Source organism: Sceloporus undulatus, chromosome 9, assembly GCF_019175285.1.
Source record: "Sceloporus undulatus isolate JIND9_A2432 ecotype Alabama chromosome 9, SceUnd_v1.1, whole genome shotgun sequence".
Classification (NCBI taxonomy): domain Eukaryota; kingdom Metazoa; phylum Chordata; class Lepidosauria; order Squamata; family Phrynosomatidae; genus Sceloporus; species Sceloporus undulatus.
This window is the reverse complement of record NC_056530.1, coordinates 28,062,430-28,086,771: the sequence shown is the minus strand read 5'-3', so window position 1 is coordinate 28,086,771 and position 24,342 is coordinate 28,062,430. Positions and strand designations below refer to the sequence as shown.

General features: G+C 46.7%; 1 protein-coding gene across 2 annotated transcripts; it reads right to left on the bottom strand.

The window, feature by feature from the left end:
• Positions 1–2,604: 2,604 nt before the first annotated feature.
• Positions 2,605–10,720, bottom strand: OVOL1 (ovo like transcriptional repressor 1). 2 transcript variants are annotated; one of them, XM_042440564.1, is made up of 4 exons: positions 10,621–10,720; positions 4,200–4,390; positions 3,370–3,556; positions 2,605–2,974 (listed from the first exon to the last, which is right to left on the bottom strand). In XM_042440564.1, the coding sequence occupies exons 1-4, from the start codon at positions 10,718–10,720 to the stop codon at positions 2,667–2,669; spliced, it is 786 nt and encodes a 261-aa protein (XP_042296498.1). In that variant the 3' UTR covers positions 2,605–2,666. The 2 variants fall into 2 exon arrangements, with proteins under 2 accessions (XP_042296498.1, XP_042296497.1); XM_042440563.1 differs by lacking the exon at positions 10,621–10,720 and having other exon boundaries at positions 4,200–4,851.
• Between the last annotated feature and the right edge of the window lie 13,622 nt (positions 10,721–24,342).

The window sequence follows — 24,342 nt, the reverse complement described above, 5'->3', positions numbered from 1 at the left end:
CTTCTTAAGTTTTGAGAAGTCACTCACACTACCATTCTCCAATGCTCAGTTGTGCATTAAAAACACACACACAAAGCAATGTAACGCAAGTAAACATTACTTAGAAACGTCCTTTGGAGACTCCAGCTCCCATTATTTCCTAGCCAACATGGCTAATGGAAGATGTAGTCCAAAAAAGATGCACGTTTTGCAAGGTCTGGTTATTTGTGACACCCCGAAATGTAACAACACTGGTCCCTGATGTTCTTTGCTTTCCGCTTTTGCTTTTCCGACACAGTCATGTCCTTGCAACTCTGCAAAACCGACTCATGCAGTGGGTCTCACCATTACTTCCAGTGTTCTTTCAAAAGCAAAAATGCCTGGCGGGTTTTATTTGGAGACCATTGACCATAGTGACCAGATGTCCTCCTTTTCCAGGGCGTCAGATCGAACGCTGGTCTGCAGAGTCACAGTCCAACACTCCAACTTTAAACCTTCGGTCCGGGAGCAAATCCAGAATCTTCTCTGTTTTGAACATGACTAAGAAGCCTGAATTGACGATTCAGCTTTTGTTTGGTACATATCCTACATTTTTCTTGAATGTCCTACATTGTGCGGTCCTCCTTGTCCTCCGTTAGACATCTGGTTACCATGCTATTGGCAAGGACTGATCATGCCAGGTTCAGGAGATGGATGAGGAAGACAAGCATGCAGAAAACCCCATCATCATCATCATCATCATCACTGCCACTTACAGGACAGAGGTTTAAGCAAACCGCACAATACAGGGCTAGAGACTAGATTGCCCTTCACAGCCAAGAATGTCGGATCCTGGTGAAGGTATCTAGTGGCAAGGAAAGGCAGGGTGGTGGTCTTCAATAGAGGTTGTTTTTGTCGTTGTGTGCCTTCAACAAGTCATTTCTGAGTTACAGTGACCCTAAGGCAAACCTATCCTGGGGTCTCCTTGGCAGGATTTGTCCAGAGGAAGTTCGCCATGGCCTTCCCCTGAGGCTGAGAGAGTGTGACTTGCCTAAGGTCACCCAATGGGTTTCAAGGCCGAGCTGTGATTCGAACCCTGGTCTCCAGAGTCACAATCCAACACTCAAACCACTATGCCACACTGGCTCTCTGGAAGCCACATAATTTTAGACCAAGGAAGGGCCTTTGCCAGTTCCTTCCTCTGGAATATAGCCTACAGCAGCTGGAAATTGCTGGTGGTCTCCCATCCCAGTACTAACCAGGGCTGACTCTGCTTAGCTTTCCAGATCAGCTGGGATCTGAAGCCTTTAAGGTACTTAGGACTCAAAGAGAACTAAAAGGAGGGTGAAAATGCCCCTCCAGAGCCACTAGAAGACATTGGGGCGGCAAAAATATTTGGTTTTCATTTACAGCGGCTCTTGCCAAAGTCTCCTAGGGATCTAACATGGCCTCCTAGACTCTCACAGTTGCCCACCCCTGCTTTAGATCAAGTGTGATCCAGCAGATCACTAAAATGTGACCCAGGTAGATGACTAAAACAAGGGAAGTCTGATCAATGCTGATGTAACACTTAGGAAAGGATGCAAAAACTGGATGGACTTATACATTGGTTTAGAGACGTTCTGTGTATAAGGGTATATTGTCCTACATTTTCTTTTGGGTTTCTCCTCTAGATCACTGCCATAAGCATTTTAAATGACAGGAACATTATAAGGCACTGAAGCAACCTCAAGGGACAGGGTAGTACAGAGGACTCTTCACATTCACTGGGGTTAGGGATTCAGAATCCCTGTTGAAGTGGAAAAACCATGTCCCTTTTCTTAACCAGAACGAACACCTCTCTAGGAATCTCTAGGTCCTCCAGAACAAGTCAGTGCTCAACATCTGCCAGAAGTTGACCACAGAACGGGGACCATAATTGGAGGACTTATAAATGCCTACAGAAGTGATCTCTCTAGGAATCTCTAGATCCTCCAGCACAACCTTGGGCAGAAAGTGACCACAGAATTGTGCTGGAGGACCTAGGTCAGTGATGTCCAAACTCTGGCCCTCCAGGTGTTTTGGACTTCATTTCCCAGAAGCCCCAGCTACCTTGGCCAATAGTCTGGGATTCTGGGAGCTGAAGTCCAAAACACCTGGAGGGCCAGAGTTTGGACATCACTGACCTAGGGGTTCCTAGAGAGCACATATTAATAAAATCTGTGAATAATCAAATCCACAAAGTCAAAGCCACAAATGTGGAGGGCCGGCTGTAGTAACAGGTTTGACCACCATCACTCCTCCTGAGCCCCTTCACTTTCCTCCATGGAAGATTGAGCTGTATATACTTCATCATCTCCTGGCCTGGCCTGCTACCCTTGGATACAATAGAGGACCTGATCTCATTGCCAGTACCTGGATCAAGAGCCAACTATCCAGTACCTGGATTAAGAGTCAACTATCAAAAGTTGAGTCCCATCAACTTTTCTACATGACATAGAAATCAATTTGTCTCTTCCGTCACAGGTTCGAACCAAGGATGCCATTCATTTGGAGTGGCACCAACGTTGAACTCTGAGAATCCCTGAGCTTGGAGGAAGGTTACCTTTGCCAAGAGGAGAGGCAAAGGCAGGTGGGAACTAACCCCTTTCCTCCCATGGCATTTTTAATATCCCCCTACCCACACACACACACATACACTCATGCAAACTAACACACACAGAGAGGTTTCAGAGGTGGGCCGTCCCCTGCAACAGATCCGTGGAAGGTGGCACCACGGTGCCATGCGGGGCAGGAGTAGCCTTGCGCGATGCCTTGCGCAGCAGCGGGCTGTCGGGATGGCGCTCCTGTAGATGTAGCAAGTGCCCCTCTTGGCTGTCGGCCGTGAAGCCGCAGTCCTCGCAGACGTAGAGCTTGGCCCGGCGCTCCTTGTAGGCGTAGCTCTGCTGCACGCCGTGGATTTTCTTCAGGTGGGACTCCAAGGAACAGCGCTGGGTGAAGGCCTTGTCGCAAAGCTCACATTTGTACGGACGCACACCTGGAAGGGTCAAGAGGGCAGGGAGAGAAAGGGGTGAGCTGCAGTTGGTTTGCTCCTCCGGGCAGAGAAATAAAGGCTACTATTCGTTGTACAGTAAGGCCTTGGTATCGGTTTGGTTCCAGGACTTCCCCTGGATATCAAAATCAACGGATGCTCAAGTCCCATTAAATGCAATGGCAAACTAAAATGCTGCCCCTTATAAAACATGGGCAAAAATCAAGGTTTGCTTTTTGGAACACACACGCACACACACACACATATATATATATATTTCTGGAATATTTTCAAGCTATGCATGCTTGAATCTGTGGATAAAAAAAATCTATGGCTATGGAGGGCTAACTGTACAGCAAAGCCAACTGTCTCTCTAGGTACCCATCCCTGGCAAAGCTCACCTGTGTGTGTCCGGACATGGCGTTTGAGGTCAAAGGTGTCGTTGAAGCCCTTGTTGCAATACGGGCAAAGGTGGCGCTTCACCTGGCTGTGGCACTTCAAGTGACGGTTCAGCATGCGCTGGTAGGAGAAGCCCTTCTGGCAGAAAGGGCAGGAAAACTGCTCACTTGAAGTATCCCCTTGGGTCACCTGCAGAGAAGGGCAGAGGGGCACATCATTATCATGTCCAGTATTCCTAGTTATAGCCTGGCTATGTAGTGCCAGCATGGTGTAATGGTTTAAGCATTCGACTAGGATTCTGGAGACCAGGGTTCGAATACCGGCTTGGCTATTGTAAGCCATGGGCAATGACACACTCTCTCGGCCTCAGAGGATGACAATGGCAAACCCCCTCTGAAGAACCTTTTCAAGGAAACCCTATGATAGGTTTGCCTTAGGGTTGCCAGGAGTCCGAAATGACTTGAAGGCATGCTGCAACAACATGACACCAAAGAAGTCACTTCTTGTTGTGATTTTGGGGCAGAAATAGGGTCATGATACCATACAGCCCACAACCAGGGCAAATAAGGACCAGACCATTCATTATGGTTGGCTACCGCTAGACTAATGGCAGTCCTTCGATGTTTCAGATCAATAATGTCCTTTCCTCTCACCATCAGAAATCCAGCTTGCTAGACCTCTGGATAGGTTGAACTATAATATCCACCATCCCCAGGCAGCAGGACAGTAGGACCTGTAGTCCAACACATCTGAAAGCTGGTGTAAATTTAGAGAAGTACCTCTGGTCTTCGGTGTTTTATCATGGAGCAATACCATCATGTTGGGTCCTTACCTTGATCTTGGGCCGCAGGAAGATGGACTCAGCATCCGGCTGTGTCCCGCTTGGGACCTGGGCTGTGCAATGGGGCTGTGCAGCTGTATAAGTAGAGTTTCGTATGGTCATATCCAAAGGCATCGGATAGGAAGGGGGCTCGGCAACGGAAGGCTCCGGGTCTTTCCATAAGGCATATCCCCCCAGGGAGACTAGAGGAAGAGAAAACAAGATTATACAATTGGAGAAGTCCCCAGAGGTCAACCAAACCCCTCCTAGATGTAAGCCATGCCCAAGAAATGGTCCTCCAGTCTCTGTCTGAAGACCTCCAGCAAAGCGAGAACCCATCACCATCCAATGCTATCGCTTTACTATGACTCTCAATATATTTCCTTTGCTACTCCAGCAACTTGAATCTAGTCCTAACACAGAGAAAGCACATGACGGCTGGAGTGCTGGAAGAAGAATCAGAATCCAGAATTAGAATCCACCCAAACCACTTTGTAAGTCTAAGGACATCCCGTCCTACTCCGCCCCATGTATCCAGACAGAGTTTTCTACATTAAAAGGCACAAAGGCAATCCCTGTAAGGAAGGCATAGTCGCATAGTGGCGCATAGTTGCATTAACATTTTATTGAGCCTGCCTTTCGCAAAAACAGAGGCGTGCATAGCTCATCCTTAACACTTGAACACCAAAGCCATTAAAAAGCATCCTTAAATTAGTATCAGTAAGAGGATCAACATAGGGTTGTGGTTTGAGCATTGGACTATGGAGGCGAGGGTTCGAATCTCTATTTAAAAGGGTGGCCTTGGGCAAGTCACACTCTCTCAGCTTCAGAGGATAGCCATGGCAAGCCACATCTAAAGAAACTTTCCAGGACAACCTTATGATAGGGGTGTCCCAAGTCAAATAATGACTTGGGGACACGCAACGACAACCGCAGAGCATCAATGTGACGCTAGCCTTCATGACCAGGAGGGACGTTTCCTGGGGTCCTCTCCTCCGCACTTGGCTCCAGCTGCAAATTAGCAAGTAAACACCCGAGAACCGGTTCACCAGGACACTACTGGAACGTGCGGCCCAGCCCTAGGAGTTAATTAAGCGTTTCCGGGGCCGGCGCCACCATTCCAGCTCCTGTCACACCTGCCTCGGGGAAGGCGGAGTGGGAGGGCACTGTGTTGCAACCACCTTCATCCTGATCCAAGGCGCATCGGCCCCATTTCCCGTTCGTTCCTGGCTCCGTTGCAAAGAGAAGGAACACCTCAGCACTTGGCGGTGGCACGCTCCCAGGGCCAGAGGTTGGGAATGCTCTTTTATGGAGGAGGAGGACTAGAGCTCCCAGAATCCCACGACAGTGAGCTTTCCACATTCGCTGGGGTTAGAGGCACAGGACTGCCATAAAATTGGAATACATTATTAGTTTTACCCGAGATAACACAACATCTGCCCAAGCCGAAAGACCAGAGTTGCGCTGGAAGACCTAGAGATTCCTAGAGAGAATATAAGAATCAAGTCTAGAGAAGCATTTTCGCTAGCAATCTTATAGGTCCTCCAATGCAACTCTATGGCCAATTTTGGGCAGAGTTGCGCTGAATCAAGTCTAGAGAAGTGTTTTCTCTAGCAATCTCTAGGTCCTCCAGTGCAACTCTATGGCCAATTTCAGGCAGAGGACCGAATTTGCGCTGGAGGACCTAGGGATTCTTATACAGAATACAGTATAAGAATCAAATCTACAAAAGTCCAAGCTAAAATTTAGAGGACCTAAAAAAGGCCTAGAGAAATGTTTTCTCTAGCAATCTCTATGTCCTCCAACATGGCTCTATGGTCAATTTCTGGCAGAGTTGCGCTGGAGCATCTAGAGAATGCAAAAAATTTTGGACGTTGTAGAGCAAAAGCAAAACTGGGTTAATAAAATGGCATTGATGGAACCAAGGAAGCCAAAGCCCAGCAGATACCAAGGATCCCCTGTAATTTCTTGCAGCACAACATTTTCGGAATAGATGGCAAAAGGGGGGAAGGAATGCTCTTTCTGTCCAATGACTACATGCACGCAGCTCCAAAAAGCTGCCTTTGCACCAAAGGAGCATCCACATCCCGCTTTGAGTCTGTCCAAAGGCGCCTGACGTAAACCGGCAGTGAGCGACTTGGAGCCTGTCAAACATGTGCGCTGTTGTTTTTTCTCTTTGGCTTTTAATTAAAAAGGGAGACGAAACGCTTTGTGCCAAAGCGGTTGCAATCGGAAAGGCGAGGCGCCGCAAACGCAACCCTTCCTGAAAGTCTCCGCTTTGCCCACTCTTTTTAATTGCGGACACGTGAGGGACGGTTATGGTGACTAGTCAGCTGCCTGCGCGTTCTCAGAGGTACGCTCCATACTATGCTGTTTGGCCTGTTCCGGAGCCGAATTCAAATCCAGCTATGCTCCAAGCACCTGCCCTGTCCCCAACAAAGCAACACATAAAGTAGAAAAAGACTTGTTGTAGTCCCATAAAAACAAAATCGCCAGGTTGCAATGGTCTTTCCTTCTCTCTCTTTTGATGTCACTATGCTCAGCCCTGCCCAGCAAGTGACGTCGCAAAGGGAGAGCGGAGGTGGCGCATTGGAAAGTGGGTCAAGGCCAGGTGTGGAGAACATCTGCCCCTGCCCCAGATGTTGCAGGACTATGGCTCCCATCACCCCGGGCCATAGGCCATGCTGTTTGAGATAGATGAGAGACAGTCCAGTGGGATCTTTAGCTCGAGGGGGGTTGCAAATCAGGGTCAGAGCACTCGCTTTGCATGCAGAAGGTCCCTATTTTAATCCTGGGAATCTGCAGTTGTGGGAAGATGATGCCAGTCGGTGCATGCTATGCTGTGGCTGGCATCTTCAGAGAATGCTGGCATGGAGGAGAGTGGGGTATATACATAGAATCATAGAATTGGAAGAGACCACAAGGACCATTCAATCCAACCCCCTGCTATATACTCCTCTCTACCCAGGGTCACACAAATATATACACACATGCCCCACTCTCTTCCATGCCAGCATTCTCTGGAGATGCCAGTCACAGATGCTGGCGAAACGTCAGGAATAAACTCTTCGAGAACATGGCCACGTAGCCCAAGAAGCCCACAAAAATCTTGGTGTCCGGAATCATAGTCCAACGCTCAAACCACTATGCCACCCTACATACCCTACACAGCCACACAGACTTTGTCGTCCAACTATTCCATCCTCTAATTCAGACTGGCTCTTTCTCCCAGTTTTGGGCCAAAGAGGCGGCGCTGCTGAGATTCCCCTTCAAAGCCTTTTCAGGTTGCACTTTATAGCAGAAACTTCTGCCAGGCTTCCAGCCCGATTAATTAGTTGCTAATTACAGGCTCCCAAAACGGAGCCTTGTGATGTTTGCTGAGACTGGCAGGGAGGACTACAAACCCAGCACTCGGCATTTTCCTGGCTGCGCCAAAAGCGCCATGGACCAGCTGCCTTCTTCCAAGGTGGGCAGAGGTTGGTGCCACTCGTGGGCAGGGGTCAAACTGAACTTTTATTCATCGTGATGCCCACACTTTGATCCTCCAGATGTTTTGGACCTCAGCTCCCAGAATTGCTGACCCTTGGCCAGGTGTCTGGGGCTGCTGGGAGTTGAAGTCCAAAAACCTAGAGGACCAAAGTTTGGGAATCAATGCTTTAGAGATATGTATGATGAATAGATGGTTATAGAAGAAGGCACCCAGTCAATGGTGCTTTGGAACGGCCAGGACATCCAGGTGTTTTGGTCCTCCAGGTGTTTTGGACTGCAGCTCCCAGAATTCCTGACCGTTGGCCAGGTGTCTGGGGCTGCTGGGAGTTGAAGTCCAAAACGCCTGGAGGACCAAAGTTTGGGAATCAATGCAGGCATAAGGTCAGCTTTCCTCATTGTGGTTGCTCTCCAGATGAGATGGACTACAACTCCTATCAGCCAGATCTGATATCCACCATGATGTGGGGCTGGCAACTGGAACTTCTAAATGGATCTTCCATGCTCAATGGTAGTCTACCTCTGAGCTTGGATCAATGGCCCCACTATAACTTTACTTTAGAGAGATCTTGTAGCACCTTTGAGACTCACTGAAAGAAAGAAGTTGGCCCCATGAGCTTTCCTAGACTAAAGTCTACTTCCTCAGATGCAGATAGTCTTTCTTCCATTGAGTCTCAAAGGCGCTACTAGATCTCTCTACATACTGATTCTACAGACTAACATGGCTATAGCTTTGCATTTTCTTCACTTTTAAGAATGATTCAATCTTGGATGCTCCTTCCCTAAACAGATACATCTCAGGGATGTTTGAAATGGATCCCTCCATAGGTTTGAGAGGAGGTTAGATTGGATGGCCTTTGGGGGACCCTTGCAGTGCTGCAGCTTGACAAATCTGTGCTTCATCTCTTGCCTTGGAGACCTTGCATCAGGGCTCTTCCTAAGTTTGCAAAGAGAACAAGAATAATCCAGGCACAGTGGATTGTGAATGGCATAGTGTTCTGAGAGTAGTGGTTTAAGTGCTAGACTATGACTCTGGAGACCAGGGTTCGAATCCCGGCTCGGCCATGAAACCCATTGGGGGACCTTGGCCGAGTCACACTCTCTCAGCCTCAGGGGAAGGCAATGGCGAACCTCCTCTGAACCAACCTTGCCAAGAAAACCCCAAGATAGGGTCACCTTAGGGTTGCCATAAGTCAACAATGACTTGAAGGCACACAACACAAGATAGATCCTAAACACACTGCAGAAATAATCCAGTTTGAGACCGCTTTTGGCTCAGGGAGTGTTAGGGAACATGGGGACTTGTAGTTTATTGTGGCCCCAAGACACAGGCGGCTCAATGTCTCCTGAAAGCCACAGTTCCCAGAATCCCCTAGCACTGTCCCAAACTGGACGGTTTCTGCAGTGCGTTTTGGACCGCAGACAAAAGAGCATCCAAAAGCATTATTAAAATGGTTTTTAAAAAGACACTGGATCTCTTTGCTGAGTCTGCGCCAGAAGAATCTATAAAGAATCCCCTTTGCTTGGTGGATCTCAAGGGATCAAGTGGGCCTGATCCTCCTTGCACCAATGCAAACGCTGGTTTTCCATTTGCACCTGGGGCTTCCCAATGAACCAAGCAGACAGTTGAACCATTACTGCTCCTAAAGGGAAAGAAGGAAGGAAGGAAGGAATTAAGGAATAAAGGGGGGATGATGGGGGTTTCGCATAACTACACTTCCCAGCATCCTCTGGGAAAAGAAAAATCAATACAACTTGCAAGTTGCAAGTTAGGTCAAAGTAAGGAAAAGCTAGAGGGCTGCTTTGCTTCCAATCTCAGATCCCCTAAACTAGACCCCCAGGAATCCCATTCAGATGAGACACACTCTCAACCCATAAACCATCGAGGCAATACTTTTCTTCCCCCATAAAAAACACTACTTTTGCTAAACCCAACTATTTTGGCTTTGCATTTCCATCCATAATGGGTCAAACCATAGGGGCTCGCTCTATCTATCTATCTATCCATCCACCCATCCATCCTTATTTATTAGGTATAAACCTCTATGGTTCTTTGCAGAATGTATGCCACTGGCAGGTTTTTGTTTTATTTTTAGTCTTTATTTTTATTTTTATTGATTGAACCTACAGCACTTTATAAATAAATAAATAATATCCTATTATTATTATTATTACTATTATTATTATTAGGCTTGATGGGTTTGGAAGAAACGAAGGGCCCATGAAGGTCTCCCTGTTTTGGGGGGCTTTAATAAAATAATATTAATTAATAATAATTAATAAAATAATATTAAATAATTATATGATTATTATTTAAATATTTTATATCACTATTAAATAATTATATAAATAATAATAATAATACCTCTTTATTGCAAAAAAAACTTGCCCCCCAAAAAAGGTTTCTTGGCCTCCAAAAAAAATCTGAAATGATTTGAAAACACACATTAATTAATTAATAATAAAATAAAAATAAAATAAAATAAAAATTATTATCAATTTAATAATATTTAATATATCTATTTTAAATAATATCTATTTAAAATAGATATATTAAATATAATAATAATAATAATAATAATAATAATAATAATAATACATCTTTACTGGGGGGGAAACCTACCCAAGAAATAGGTTTTTTGGCCTCCAAAAAAATCAGAAACGACTTGAAAACACACAACATTAACTAATAATTATTAAAATATAATATTAAAATAATATAATAATTATTTAAATATTTTATATAGATATTGAATAATTACATACATATTAAATGATAATAACAATAATAATAACAACAACTCTTCACTGGAGAAAAAAAACTGGCCCAAGAAATAGGTTTCTTGGCCTCTCAAAAAAATCAGATACGACTTAAAAACAACAACAACAACTTTAAAGGTTAAAATAAATCCAATTTCTTTCTTTTTCTCCTCCTCTTAAGACTCACCTGGGACATAGATCTCTCCTCTTTCTTCATCGGGGAGTTCGCTCCAGTTCCTTTTCCCGTTGGAAACGCAGGCTTTCTTTACCAAAAAAGCTCGGGGCATCTTTTACAAAACTCCTATAATTATTATTAATAATATTAATAATAATATTATTAGTATTATTAGTATTAATAAAAGCAATTAAAACAAGCCTTTTTCCTGCGCTTTAAAAAAAACCCCGACGGTCCTCTGAAGCTCCTCTTTTCTTCCCAAATCCAAAAAGTCGGGTTTAAAGGGTCGAAAAAGCGTTTAAAATAGAGTTTAAGTCTTCTTTTTGGAGCAAGGAAAAAAAGAGCCTGGCTTTTAAGGATGGAACGCTGAGGCTCCGAACGTTCCAACGATGGAACGTTCGGAGACAATCGAACGTTCCAACGACAGAACGTTGGAGACAATCGAACGTTCCAGGGATGGAATGTTGAGACAATCGAACGTTCCAAAGGCGACCAAATCCTTAAAAAGGTGAGTCTCACACCTGGATCCAGGTAAAGGGACCAAGCCAGGTAAGAGCCCAGTTTGTCCAGGTTTCTTTTCCTCTTTCCTTTGGGTCGATCCTGGCTTGTTCCGAAGCGAGCTGAGACTAGCCCTAAGCCTAGACTAAGAGGCTCACCTTCTTCTGAGATCAGATGCTTCTGGGGGGTGTGGTGGGGAGGGCGCATGCGTTGGGAAATAACGGTGTCCTTACCTTTTTGGGTTGGCCTGCCTCCTGCCAAACCGGTTTGGAAAGGGGGAAGGAGAAAGAAGAAAAGGAGGAGGAGGAGAGGTGGCTCTGAGAGTTTAAGGCTAGGGAGAGACAAGGCTGAAGGCCCCCTTTGGGTGGTTTCCTTGAAGGGACCCCCAAGGCCATCCAGTCCAACCCCATCCTGCCATGCAGGAACTCCCCATCGATGTTAAGTCCTGCCTTTTGGGATCTCAGCTGGGGACAAGACCAAAAGGGGGTTGTAGTTCTCCAAGTACAGATGCAGAGCCAACACCTCTGATTCAAAGATATAGCCCTGTTAATCGGTGGACTCAGTATGGAGAGATCTTGGAGCGCCTTTGAGGCTTGTCGAAAGAAAGAAAGTTGGCAGCAGGAGCTTTAACAGGCTTGTAAGCTTTAATAGAGCTTTTCATAGACGAAATACATCTGAGGAATTAGGCTTAAGTCTAGGAAGGCTTTCTTTCAAAAGATGGAGCCATGTTAGTCCTTAGCATCAGTATGTAGAGAGATCTAGAAGCACCTTTGGGACTCGCCGAAAGAAAGAATTTGGCAACATGCGCTTTCCTAGAGTTCCATCTACTTCCTCAGATGCTTTTGGTAGACTGAAGTCTCCGAAAGCGCGTGCTGCACATTTCTTTCTTTCATTGAGCCTCAGCATTGACAACGTATTGTGATACACGAGAGCTTGGTCCATTGGTTTGTGCAACATCTCTTGGCATTGCAGACCTGTTTTTCTGTTGCATGGCCTTCTTGCTTCCCTCCCTGCCCCAGAAAAAGAGGAACTTGGGAAGGATTTGGGAAGGTGGGGCAGGCATACCTCCATTCATTCTTCTTCCCCCACCCTCCTCTTTCCTTTCTTCACCTGGGAGGAGAGGCTTAGTAAACACTTAGCAAACCCAAACCTGGAGGGAACAATAGGGCCAAGAGGGGGAGCAACCAGAGAGAAGGCCTGAGCCCTTAGGGAGACCTTTTTAAGGGATGGATCAAAAGGGTCTGGCAAAAATAAGGCAAACATCCAAGTTTAACCATCCACAGCTTGGAAATATTCCCCATATATATATATATATATATATATATATATATATATATATACATATTCCCAAAAGCAAACCTTGATTTTGCCATTGTCTTTAATGGGACTTGAGCATTCAGCTTTTTGGGGGGATGCAGAGGGGGTTTTGGAACGCCGGCAGATGCTCCCTCTCTCTCTCTCTCTCTCTCTCTCTCTCTATATATATATATATATATATATATTTAAAGGAAAGGTAAAGATATAAATAATTATAAAGATATAAATTGTTATAAAGGGGGGATATTGTCCTGCTTGGAAATATTTTTTGAAATAATAATATAAACAAAAATACAGAATAAATAAATAAGTAAATAAATAAATAAAATGCAGAATGAATAAATAAATAAATAAATAAAAATAAAGACTATTGGAGTGAAAAATGCAGAATAAAAAATAAATAAAATTACAGAATAAATAAATAAATAAATATACAGAATAAATAAATAAATAAATAAATAAAAATACAGAATATTGGGGTGAAAAAATACAGAATAAAAAATAAATAAAAATACAGAATAAATAAATAAATAAAAACGCAGAATATTGGGGTAAAAAATACAGAATAAAAAATACAGAATAAAAAAAATACAAAATGAAATAAAATAAACCAGCCAATGAATTCTATACTATTTCCCCCAATGTATATTATTTATTATATCTATTATCTTTCTGGAAGAGTAAGTATTCCCAGAGAAGCCAGCACAGTTTGGCATTTGTAGGTCACCCAGCCAGCATGGCTCCTGGGCATTTTGGCCAAGCGATTCTGGAAGTTAAGCATTGTTTTTCTTGGGTGGCCTCAAGTTGTTTCTGAATTACGGTGACCCTAAGGCATCGTGGTTCCAGTCTTGGGCTACCACTCTGGAGACCAGGGTTCGAATCCCAGCTCGGCCATGAAACCCGCTGGGTGACGTCGAAGGCTTTCATGGCCAGCATCCATAGCTTTTTGTGGGTGTTTTGGGCGATGTGGCCATATTCCAGAAGAGTTTATTCCTGATGTTTTGCTGGTATCTGTGGCTTTGGCATCTTCAGAGAATGCTGGCATGAAATGAAGTGGGATATATATATATATATACACACACACACACACACACACACACACACACACTGGGTGACCCTGGGCAGGATAGGTTTGCCTTAGAGTCACCATAAGAAAGCACACAACTACAGCAAGAGATTACTCTTTGTTGGCCAGGGCCTCTCCGTTTGCTAACTTTGGACAAGCCAAAAGCAAACCCTGATTTTGCCATTTTATATAAGGGTCCTTTTTTTTAATGTCCATGGCATTTAATGGAAAATTCCCCCAATCTTGGTAACCATGGGGAATCCCGACACCAGCGGGTACCAATGATCCACATTTGTCCCTCCACAACCCAATAAGGTTGTGCCATGCTGGCAAAGGCTGTTGTGTTGTTGTGTGCCTTCAAGTCATTTCCAACTTGTGCTGACCTGAGACAAACCCTTGGCACGATTTCTTCCTAGGGGGTTTGCCACTGCCATCCTCTGAGGCTGAGAGAGTGTGCCTTGCCCAAGATCACCCAGTGGCTTTCCGTGGCCAAGCAAGGAATTGAACCCTGGTCTCCAGAGTCGCGGTCCAATGCTCAAACCACTACACCACACTGCTGGTAAACAGGTTAAATAAAGGTTTCGCCTGTGAGTCCGTAAGAGAGGCAAAGGATGAGGCTGGTTTCCCTTGAAGACGCAGGGCTCGCCTTCACCCACGGGCGACTTTTCTTCCTAGGAAGGACGGAGCCTCTGGATCCACACCCAAATCCTGTTGTATTTCCAAAAAGGAGACAGTAAACACGATGTCAGAAGCACCAGGGCGCACAAACCCACGCATGAATTACCGCCTCGCGCCACCCGCCCAGCTGACTTACTGCTGGGATATGCTCCACCGCCCGCCTCCACAAGGATCCTCGGCAGCGCAAACAACAGCCCAGCGCACTCTTTCCCTCCTCCGCACCACACCGCATCCCTCCGGGGCAATTGTTGGAGGCAGTGGTTTCCAAAAGGGCCCAGTCGTTTCTGGGATGCCTCCGATGCACAACTGTGGCACACAAGCCTGCGCCAGTGCGCAAAAGCGGCACACACCTCAAGGAGCAAGTGGCAAAGCCATGAGGATGATAGTAGTAGTAGTTGTATCAACTGAAAGAAAGAAATTGGTAGCATGAGCTTTCTCCAGGGTATGGATTAATTGATCTGTTGGGGATGCTTTGATGGAGAGTTCCTGCATGGCAGAATGGGGTTGGACTGGATGGCCCTTGGGGTCTCTTCCAACTCTATGATTCTATGATCCATCAACCTTTGCATACAAATCACAGCAAAAATCATGTATTGGTTCAGATATGAACTTAGAACTGCAATGTGTTACTGGGCAGCAGATGTTACTGGAGAGCAACTTGCCAAGCTGGGAGAGGCTGCTGCGTTTTGCTTTTGCCTCCAAAGGAGACAGGATAAGGATCACTTCATCTAGCCTTCTTGCAAAACCACCTCCTTGCTTAAGAAAATTCATGGGGTTGCCATACATCAACAGGCGACCTGAAGGTGCAAACATGTGCACTTCCAGCCAGAGGGTGGGCATGGAGCTGAGTGGAAAGTGAACCCTGGCACCACAAGGAGAAGGAGGGAAGGAGGAAGCTGGCAAGTCAATGCAATATAGAGAAGCTGCAGCAATGTGTTAATTTGCAACAATTTAAATAAGTGAGCGGAAAGTGGAAGGAAGTGAAATTAACTATTTTGAAGATTTGCAAATTGTAGCAAAGTGTGCTTTGATGGTGAGTTCCTGCATGGCAGAGTGGGGTTGGCCCGGATGACCTTTCGGTGTCTCTTCCAACACTTATGATTCTATGTCTCTCAAAAACTGGTGATCCAGGCCCTCAGATCTGGCAACCCTATCTATAGGAGAAGAAGGGGACCTGATATGCTCTCTCCATCTCGTGTGTCAAAGCAACATCAGACCACTGGCCCCAGCAAAATGGGTGATGCTCCTCCTGGGTGCCACATGGTCCTTTGCGATGGTTGGCACTAAGGGGTGTGAGCATAGCGCAAACCCTGCTGTCTTCCCTCAGGGAGGTGAGCCACATGCTTGGAAGCAGCGCACAGTGACTTTTCCTTTCCCGTTCCTTGAACGGGAACATATCCCCCACCCCTCCGTCATCGATGTTGCGCGGTGCCAGCAGACAGGTTCCTCTGCTTGGGGTGAGGGCTGAGCCGTACGTGCCACGCGGGAGCCGGCCGCGTCGCGTCCCTTGGCATCCCGGTGTGCGCAGAGAGGCTGCATCGGGTCTCTGGGCCCAGAGGCAAACCCGCCAGCTTTTCTGGGTTGCATCCAGGAGGTTTAATTGCAGCTGGCTCAGCAGGCACCTGTCCGACGCGTTCCACCTCTTGGCAATGAAATGCCACTCCTGGTGCCAGGGGTTCCTGCAAACACCGGTTTGTCCTGATGTGGGGCCCCAGTTTGGTGGAGCAGCTGTCTTAAGGGGTCCTGGGCATCCTTTTCACTCACAACATTCCTCATCTGTCAAAGAAATGTCTTTGGTTATAGCTTGAAACGAAAACTTGCAACATCAGGAAGGAAAAAAATAGTGCTGGTTTGAAACTCATGCCTCCAACGGCCCCGATTTATCCTCCGCCATCCCACTTTCTCAGCTGCTTTTAAAAGGCCCTGGTTTCTTTCTCCTCCTTCCAATTCCCTCCTCCTTAGTCTCCAGTGTACTATAACTCCTGCAAGAATTCAACATGCAAACTGCATTCTTGGTACTGGAAAGCGCTGTCTCCAGTCAAGTCATCTCCAATGTATGGCCAAGCATATGGCCGGTTTATGGCGACCCTGTTGAAGGGTCTTCTTGGCAGCATTTGTGCAGAGGTTTGCTCTTGTCTTCCCCTGACATCAAAATCAAATGAATTAAACTCTGCAAATTGTAGCAGAGCTGGAGATTTGCCTGGAGCTGAGCCCTCCCAAAGCTGAAAAGTTTGGACCCTCATCTCCTGCCCAGAAATGAACTCAAAAAACTAGGGACTCGGGGCCAAGTCCTGAGATCTGGCAATTTAACCCTCAAAGCATTTGTGTAGCATCTGTGTATGAAATGGGGATTGGACAGAACTGACACTCCTGGGATCAGTCTACAAGGTGCATCTCCACTGTAGAAATAATGCAGTTTGACCCCACTTTAAGGGCCATTGCTCCATCCTACAGAATCATGGGGGTTTTTTTTGGTGATGAACCAGCACTCTTGAGCAGAGAAGACCTTATAACACAAATCCAAGGATGCCATATGTTGGTGCTACAGTACTTAAACTGGTGTGTGTGTGTGTGTGTGTGTGTGTGCGCGCGTGCGTGCGTGTGTGTGTGAAATTGCAATATTTCTACAGTGTCAATGCACCCAAAGTGGAGGTGAAACAGAGAGCTAAAATCACCAAAGCCATCCTAGAGGTCTTTAAACAGAGGCTGGATGGGCATCTGTCGGGGATGCTTTGATTTAGATTTCCTGCATGGCAGAATGGGGTTGGACTGGATGGCCCTTGGGGTCTCTTCCAACTCTAGGATTCTATGATCCTAAAGTATTTGTTGCCTGAAGCAAAGGAACAAGATGCCCCCAAACCCTTTCCAAGCTCAGAAACAAACTCTGATGGAAGTTGCGTTGTGTCGTATGACTTTCAATGGGGCTGAAGTTCCAAATGTGAAGCTGCTGCAACGCCGCCTGAGACAGTTGCCTCACTTTTTGTCTAATAGCAGGGCTAGCCCTGGAGAGCACATTGTGTAACCTGAAATGATGTCCTGTTGTCTTTTCTCGGCACGGAAAACACCAGTGCGCATTTCTGAGCCGTGAGATCTCAGCTAGCTGGCGGCCCCAGGCCTTCCTCTTCGGATTTCTCTCTTCCAAGATGCCTCTCCGATGACCTCTGCAAATGAAGGATGTATGTTAATATCCACCGTTGGCATCATTTAGGGAGGAAGCCTTTCCAAAGTTTTCTAAAATGTATTTAATTGATCAATATCTATATCAGTGATGGCGAATCCTTTTAGAGATCGAGTGCCCAAGCTGCAACCCAAAACCCATTTATTTATTGCAAAGTGCCACATTCCTTTGGCTTTCTAGGTACTAACTCTGGCAAACTCTGTGCTGGGGCAATGACGTGCATGCCCACAGAGAGGGCACCCATACCATAGGTTCTGGCACCCATTCCATAGGTTCACCACCACTGGCACCCATACCATAGGTTCGCCACCACTGGTACCCATACCATAGGTTCTGGCACTAATACCATAGGTTCTGGCACCCATACCATAGGTTCGCCACCACTGGTACCCATACCATAGGTTCTGGCACTAATACCATAGGTTCTGGAACCCATACCATAGGTTCGCCACCACTGGTACCCATACCATAGGTTCGCCACCACTGGTACCCATACCATAGGTTCGCCACCACTGATCTACATCTATATCTATACCGGTTGCCATGTCTCAAACGATATCTCAAGGCGATGCAAGACAAAAAGAAGACGACGCTGGCAACCCAAGCAAGGATGAAGCCAGCAAGCATTTCATTGGGGCAACTAATCATTTAAAAATAACAAAACAAAATGCAAAGTTGAGAATGTAAGAAGTGTTAGAATAGGATAAGAATAAAGATGATGAAGATAATAATGATAATGATAATGATAATATTTATGTATACCCCGCCTCTCCAATGAAATCGAGGCAGCTTGCAACATTAAAATATAAATGCAATGCAATCTCCCACAGACCCACCCACCCATCCATCATAACCCAACATTGATAATGCCTATAATAAGCAATGCAATTCAAATGGTGGAAACAAAGCAAACAGGGCAGTCAATGGAAGATAGTGGGCGAAGATGGATGAAGAGAAAAGCGAAAATATCAAGCATTAAATAGTCGCCGATGCGACATCTGGCAGATGTGGATCAGAGTTGCACTGGAGGACCTAGAGATTCCTAGAGAAACAGTGGCAATGTATTTGTAGTTTGCCCACTTTCACGGGGGGCCTGTGTCCCTAATGCTGGAGGGATGGCGATAGTTGTGACTGATGGGAGTTGTAATCCAACTACCATTGGATGGCCACAGGTTGGCCATCTCCGGTGTTCACTGGCGAATGCCGTTTTGCAGGACCAAGGCTGAGGATAAGGAGGAGGATACAGATCAGAGAGAGTTGTCAGATTCCTGGGGTGCCAAAGCTGCTAGGCGGTGGCCCCAGAAAAGCCGGCGTTATGGGTATTGCGGCCTGGAGGGAGGCCCAGGTTCCAGTTTGCCCGTCCGCCCCCACGCCCTTCCTGCCCCCGCTGCCAGCCCAATAACGTTGCCTGTCAGCAAGAAATCCAGAGTGGATACGAACGCATCCGAGAGACGCTGCTCACGCCCAAAGGGACCGGCCGTGGCGCCAGTGTAACAGGTTCCTCCAAATACCAGGAGGAGGAGAGGGAGAAACTAACAGGAATGATGACGCCCAAGGTGGCGTGTTATATAGTGGGCATCCCGAAAAGCCAGGACAATGCAAAGCAAGCAGTGCTATTGTTGGCGCTCTCTTGAAAATAAACCGGAAGAGCAGGGGTGGCATAGTGGTTGGGTTGCTGGATTATGACTTTGTGGACCAGGTTTCAAGCCCTGCCTTGGCCCTGCAAACCCACTAGGTGCCCTTGGACAAGTCACTCTCTCTCATCCTCGGACGACAGCCCTGGCACATCTCCTCAGAGCCAAAGTCTCGCCATGACAACCCCATTTGCCTTAGGGTCACCATAAGTCGGAAACGACTTGAAGGCACACAGCAACAAGTATTCCTGAGTTCCCTTGTCTTGTCCTGTCTTGTCCTTGAGGAAGTAGTAATGAGTGGTTAGCAAACTGGTGGAGAATTCCAGCATTTTATGAATCGGGGAACGCATTTCAGATTTCCAATGAGTTGTGCAAAGCAACCCCAGCCTTGTCGTTGTTGTTGTGTGCTTTCCAAGTTGTTTCCGACTTGTGGCGACCCTAGTACAGGGTTTCTTGGCAAGGTCTGCTCAGAGGAGGTTTGCCTTGCCTTCTCCTGAGGCTGAGAGAGTGTGACTCGCCCAAAGTCACTCAATGGAATTCATGGCCAAACTGTGAATCAAACCCTGGTCTCCAGAGTTGTAGTTCAGCCGTGGAAGCTGGAAATGCAAAAACATTGGGCAAGCTAAACGTTCCCTGTCTTGGATGGGTGCTTTGCAAGAGCACCCAAATGCAGTGACTGGAACCGGTTTCCAAAGGCCAGTTCTGAGAAGAAAGGAACAAGGAACCCCTGAGGAGCTGCTGAAGAAGTCCAGGAGTTTGAGTCCCAGAACACTGCTGAGCACACAGTTCTTTCACACAAACACACAAGCCACAATTCCTCATGACTCTTCCCATCTCTGGCTTCCGTTCCACACTCTCCTTTGTGGGCGGAGAGGGTGCTCATGCCACTTTGTGGCTGGCAGCTGTTTGCGCAGCCCAGAGGCAGCAAACCTTGCTGAGCGACTCCAAAAGCAACCCAGAGACCGGCTTCCAACAGGCTCCTCCAAACTCCCTTTTTGCCCACTGCATCAATAGACGTATAGTGACACCAAATTAGGAGGAGTAGCTACTACCCCAGAAGAGAGGATCCACATTCAAAATGACCTGAATAGATTAGGTAGCTGGGCCAAAGCTCATAAAATGAAATGCAGTACAGAGAAATGTAAAGGGCGGATAGGGGGACACCTGGCTTGACAAGATGACACACGAAAGGGATCTAGGAGTCCTAGTAGAATACAAGTTGGACAGTTTGATGCAGCAGCTAGAAAGGCCAATGCAATCCTACTCTGCAACAACAGAAGTATAGTGTCTAGATCAAGTAATAGTGCCACTCTGTTCTACTTTGGTCAGGCCTCACCTGGAATACTGTGTCCAGTTCTGGGCAACACAATTCAAAAAGGATCTTGAGATGCTGGAACATGTTCAAAGGAAGTTGACCAAAATGGTGAAGGGTCTGGAAACCATGAAGCCCTATGAAAAGAGACTTAGGGAGCTGGGGATGTTTAGCCTGGAGAAGAGAAGGTTAAGAGGTGATATGATAGCCCTGTTTAATATTTAAAGGAGAGTTGCATTGAGGATGGAGCAAGCTTGTTTTCTGCTGCTCCAGAGAATAGTACTTGGAGCAATGGATGCAAGGTACAGGAAAAGAGATTCCACTTCAACATTAGGAAGAACCTCCTGACAGTAAGAGACGTCTGACAGTGGAATATATTGCCTTGGAGAGTGATGGAGCCTCCTTCTTTGGAGGTCTTTAAACAGAGGCTGGATGGCCATCTGTTGGAGGTGCTTTGATTTATGTATTCCTGCATGTCAGCAGGTTGGTCTGGATGCCCCTTAAGGTCTCTTCCAGCTCTACGATTCTATGGTTGCCATAAGTGAGAGATGACTGGAAGGCACACTACAACAGCAGCCTACCCACCAGAGCTAGTGCAGTAGTGTAGTGGTTTGAGTGTTGGACTACAACTCTGGAGACCAGGGTTCGATTCCCCGCTCGGCCATAAAACCCACTGGGTAAATTTGGGCAAGTCACACTCTCTCAACCTCAGATGAATGCAATGGTGAGCCTCCTCTGAACAAATCTTGCCAAGAAAAGGTTGGCCTTAGAGTCGCCATAAGTTGGAAATGACTGGAAGGCACACAACAACAACAACAACAACCTATACACATACACACAGGTGATACAGCTTCAGACAACTCAGCGTAAACCCAGAATCCCCGCAGGCCCCCACTGCGGCCTGCCAAAGCGATTTTCTCAAGATGGGGCAGGCCATCTGTGTGTGTGTGTGTTGCGTGTATATATGTGCGTGTGTGCGCGCTGTTGCCAAACTATTCATTTGTCCTTTGAAGACTGCTCCAAGGCCCCGGCTTCGAGTGCTCCGGGGCTGAAGCTGTGGAAAGAGGCACGCGGCCCACTATGTCATCATGTCCCAGTTCATCTGCATGCATTTAATAACAGCCCCAAACCGTGCTTCTGTTGACTCGGCTGCCGCCGCTTTCATCTCCGCAATCCAGAGTTGCCTCACCTGCCTTCGCTAGTGAAACTGCACACCCGCTCCTTGGGGATGGGAGGGTCAGCCATTAGCTTCCTTCTGCGGTAGGGAAACTGAGGCAAGAGGAGAGGAGATTCGAATCCAGGTCAATGCAATCCCGATTAATCTTCTACCATCCCACTTTTTTCCAAGGCTTTAAAAGGTCCTGGTTTCTCTCTGCTCCTTCCGCCTTCCCCTTTAATCCTCAGCTTGCTTCAGTTGCTGCAAACTGAGTTCAAAATGCAAAATGGTGGTGCAGCGGTTAAGTGCCGATACTGTGCGTTCGATCCCAGGGCTCCAAGGTTGCCCCTAACCCCAGTGAATGTGGAGGGACAAATTGTAGTGTTTCATTTTAAGGTTCACCTTTAGGTCTCCAAAGATATAGCCATGTTAGTCTGTGAATCAGTATGTAGAGAAATCTTGTAGCACCTTTGAGACTCACTGAAAGAAATAAGTTGGCAGCATGAAAGAAAGAAGTCGGCAGCCGCTACGAAAACTCCTGCTGCCAACTTCTTTCTTTCAGTGAGTCTCAAAGATGCTACAAGATCTCTCTACGTACTTAGGGTCTCCATAAGCCAGAACCAACTTGAAGGCACACAACAACAACAGCCCAGTCCTGCAGTTGTTTGAGGACACATCCTGCTCAAATGGAGACCCCAATCTTTTCTCCAAAGTCCGAACAACATTGCTGTATGGCATCTATTGGTCTGCGTCTGGCTTCCACTCCACCAAAAGCATCTGAGAAAGTAGACTGAAAGTCTACGAAAACTCATGCTACCGATTTCTTCCTTTCAGTTAGTTTCAAAGGTATTCCAAGTCGGGTTTGTTTTGATGCCCAAACATCTGAGTGTGTGTCTGTTTGTGTGTGTGTGTGTCTTCTTGGAACTGTTGTTCTTGCCCTCGCCTCCGGCTGAATCCTGAAGGCAGGATGGGCGGCTACTGCTTGGGGAACAGGTCCTGGTGCAAGTTGCAAAGGTGTGGAGCTTGCAGAGGAATGTGGAAGCCAAGGTGCCGGCAAAGAGGGGGGGGAGGACGCAGACCCAAGGGATTTTGATCTCCAACCTCACATGACCTTGCCAGTTTTGCAACAGCCTCCAAACCTAATTGTAGTACATGCCCTTTGTGGGCTTCTTGGTTGTGCTCTCAAGTTGATCTCAACCCAGTGCGACCCTGTGGATGAGACATCTCTAAGACACTCTCTACTCCACTGCTCTGCTTAGGTCTGGCAACCCCATAAAACCCATAGTGACCTCCTTCATAGAGTCCATCCATCTGGCATGTGGCCTTCCTTTCTTCCTCCTTCCCTCCACCTTTCCTAGCATTATGGCCTTTTCCAATGTGTCCTTCCTTCTCATGATGTGTCCAAAGTATGCCTCAATTTGGTCATCTTGGCTTCCAGGGAGATTTCTGGGTTGATCTGCTCCAGGAGCCACTGGTTTGTCCTTTTAGCTGTCCATGGGATCCTCAGCACTCTTCTCCAGCCCCACATCACCAACAAACGGATTTTCTTCCTATCATCTTTCTTAACTGTCCAGCTCTCACATCCGTACACGGGAACAGGGAATACGATGGCTTATATGAGTCTAACTTCTGTGCTCAGTTGTGTATCTTTGCATTTAAGGATCTTTTCTAGTACTTCCATAGCCGTCCTTCCCGTTCGTTATCTTCTTCTGATTTCCTGGCTGCAGTCCCCATTTCTATCGATGTTTGATCCCAGGTATGGATGATGCTTAGGTCCTGCAAATTCATACTTGTAAGCTCCTTAATAGAGTCCATCCATCTATGTATGTGGCCTTCCTCTCTTTCTGCTTCCCTCCACCTTTCCAAGCATTATTGCTTTTTCCAATGAGTCTTGCCTTCTCATGATGTGGACAAAGTACGACAGCCTCGGTTTTGTCAAGGTTTCAGTCTTGATCTGTTCAAGGAGCCATTGGTTCATCTTCTTGGACAGCCACAGGATCTTCAACACTCTTCTCCAGCATCATGACTCCAATAGCCTTCTACTTAGGGATGAAATGTGGTTACGAAGAACCACTGTGTGTGCCTTCAAGTCACTTCTGACTTAGGGCGACCCCAAGGGTTTCCTGGCATCCTCTGGGGATGATGGAAACAGTAATACAACATACACCTAGAGGGTGCCAGGAGGGATAAAGATTATGAAATCAATAGTAAGAGAATCAGCAAGGCCTCAAGAGTGAGCAACCTGAAGCCCTTGGGGTATTGTAGGACTGCAGCTCCCATCATGCTACTCTGTAGACATTGCCCCAAGATCTACGTGGGGCTCAGTCTCCAGATACGATCTCCAGTACATCTAACGGAGGAGCTGCTGGATCACGGCTCCACCTGGGGCCCGGGTGCGAAGGGCGGCCGAGGCAAGCGCCAACTTGCCAGAGTTTCGTTGAGTAAGGCCTGAGTAACAGTTCACAAAAACCGCTTTCCTCGCCCCCTCCCAGAGGAAAGAGTCCAAGTGCTTGCCAAGCTGTTTCTTCCAAATGGCTTGCTTCGGGCGGCATGTGGGCGGGCGTGTAGAGCTTGGAAAAGTTCCTTTCTTTGGACTACAGCTCCCAGGTTCAAGCGACGTCTGAGAGCCAGAATAATCATAGAGTCATAGAATTGGAATGTACAGTGGGCCCTTGGTATCGGCTGGGGTTTACAGGGGAATATTTGCCCATAGGGAAACATAGGAGAATACTTGCCCATAAGGAAACAGAGGGGAACACTTGCCCATAGGAAATCATTGGAGAATACTTGCCCATAGGGAAACATAGGGGAACACTTGCCCATAGGAAATCATTGGAGAATACTTGCCCATAGGGAAACATAGGGGAACACTTGCCCATAGGAAATCATTGGAGA

Coding starts and splice junctions, on each gene's coding strand:
- OVOL1 (XM_042440563.1), bottom strand. CDS start 4,532: ATGGTGATGGGTTCTCGCTTTGCTGGAGGTCTTCAGACAGAGACTGGA. Junction 3,557..4,199: donor TCCTGCGGCCCAAGATCAAG/GTAAGGACCCAA, acceptor CCTTCTCTGCAG/GTGACCCAAGGGGATACTTC. Junction 2,975..3,369: donor CCATGTCCGGACACACACAG/GTGAGCTTTGCC, acceptor TGACCCTTCCAG/GTGTGCGTCCGTACAAATGT.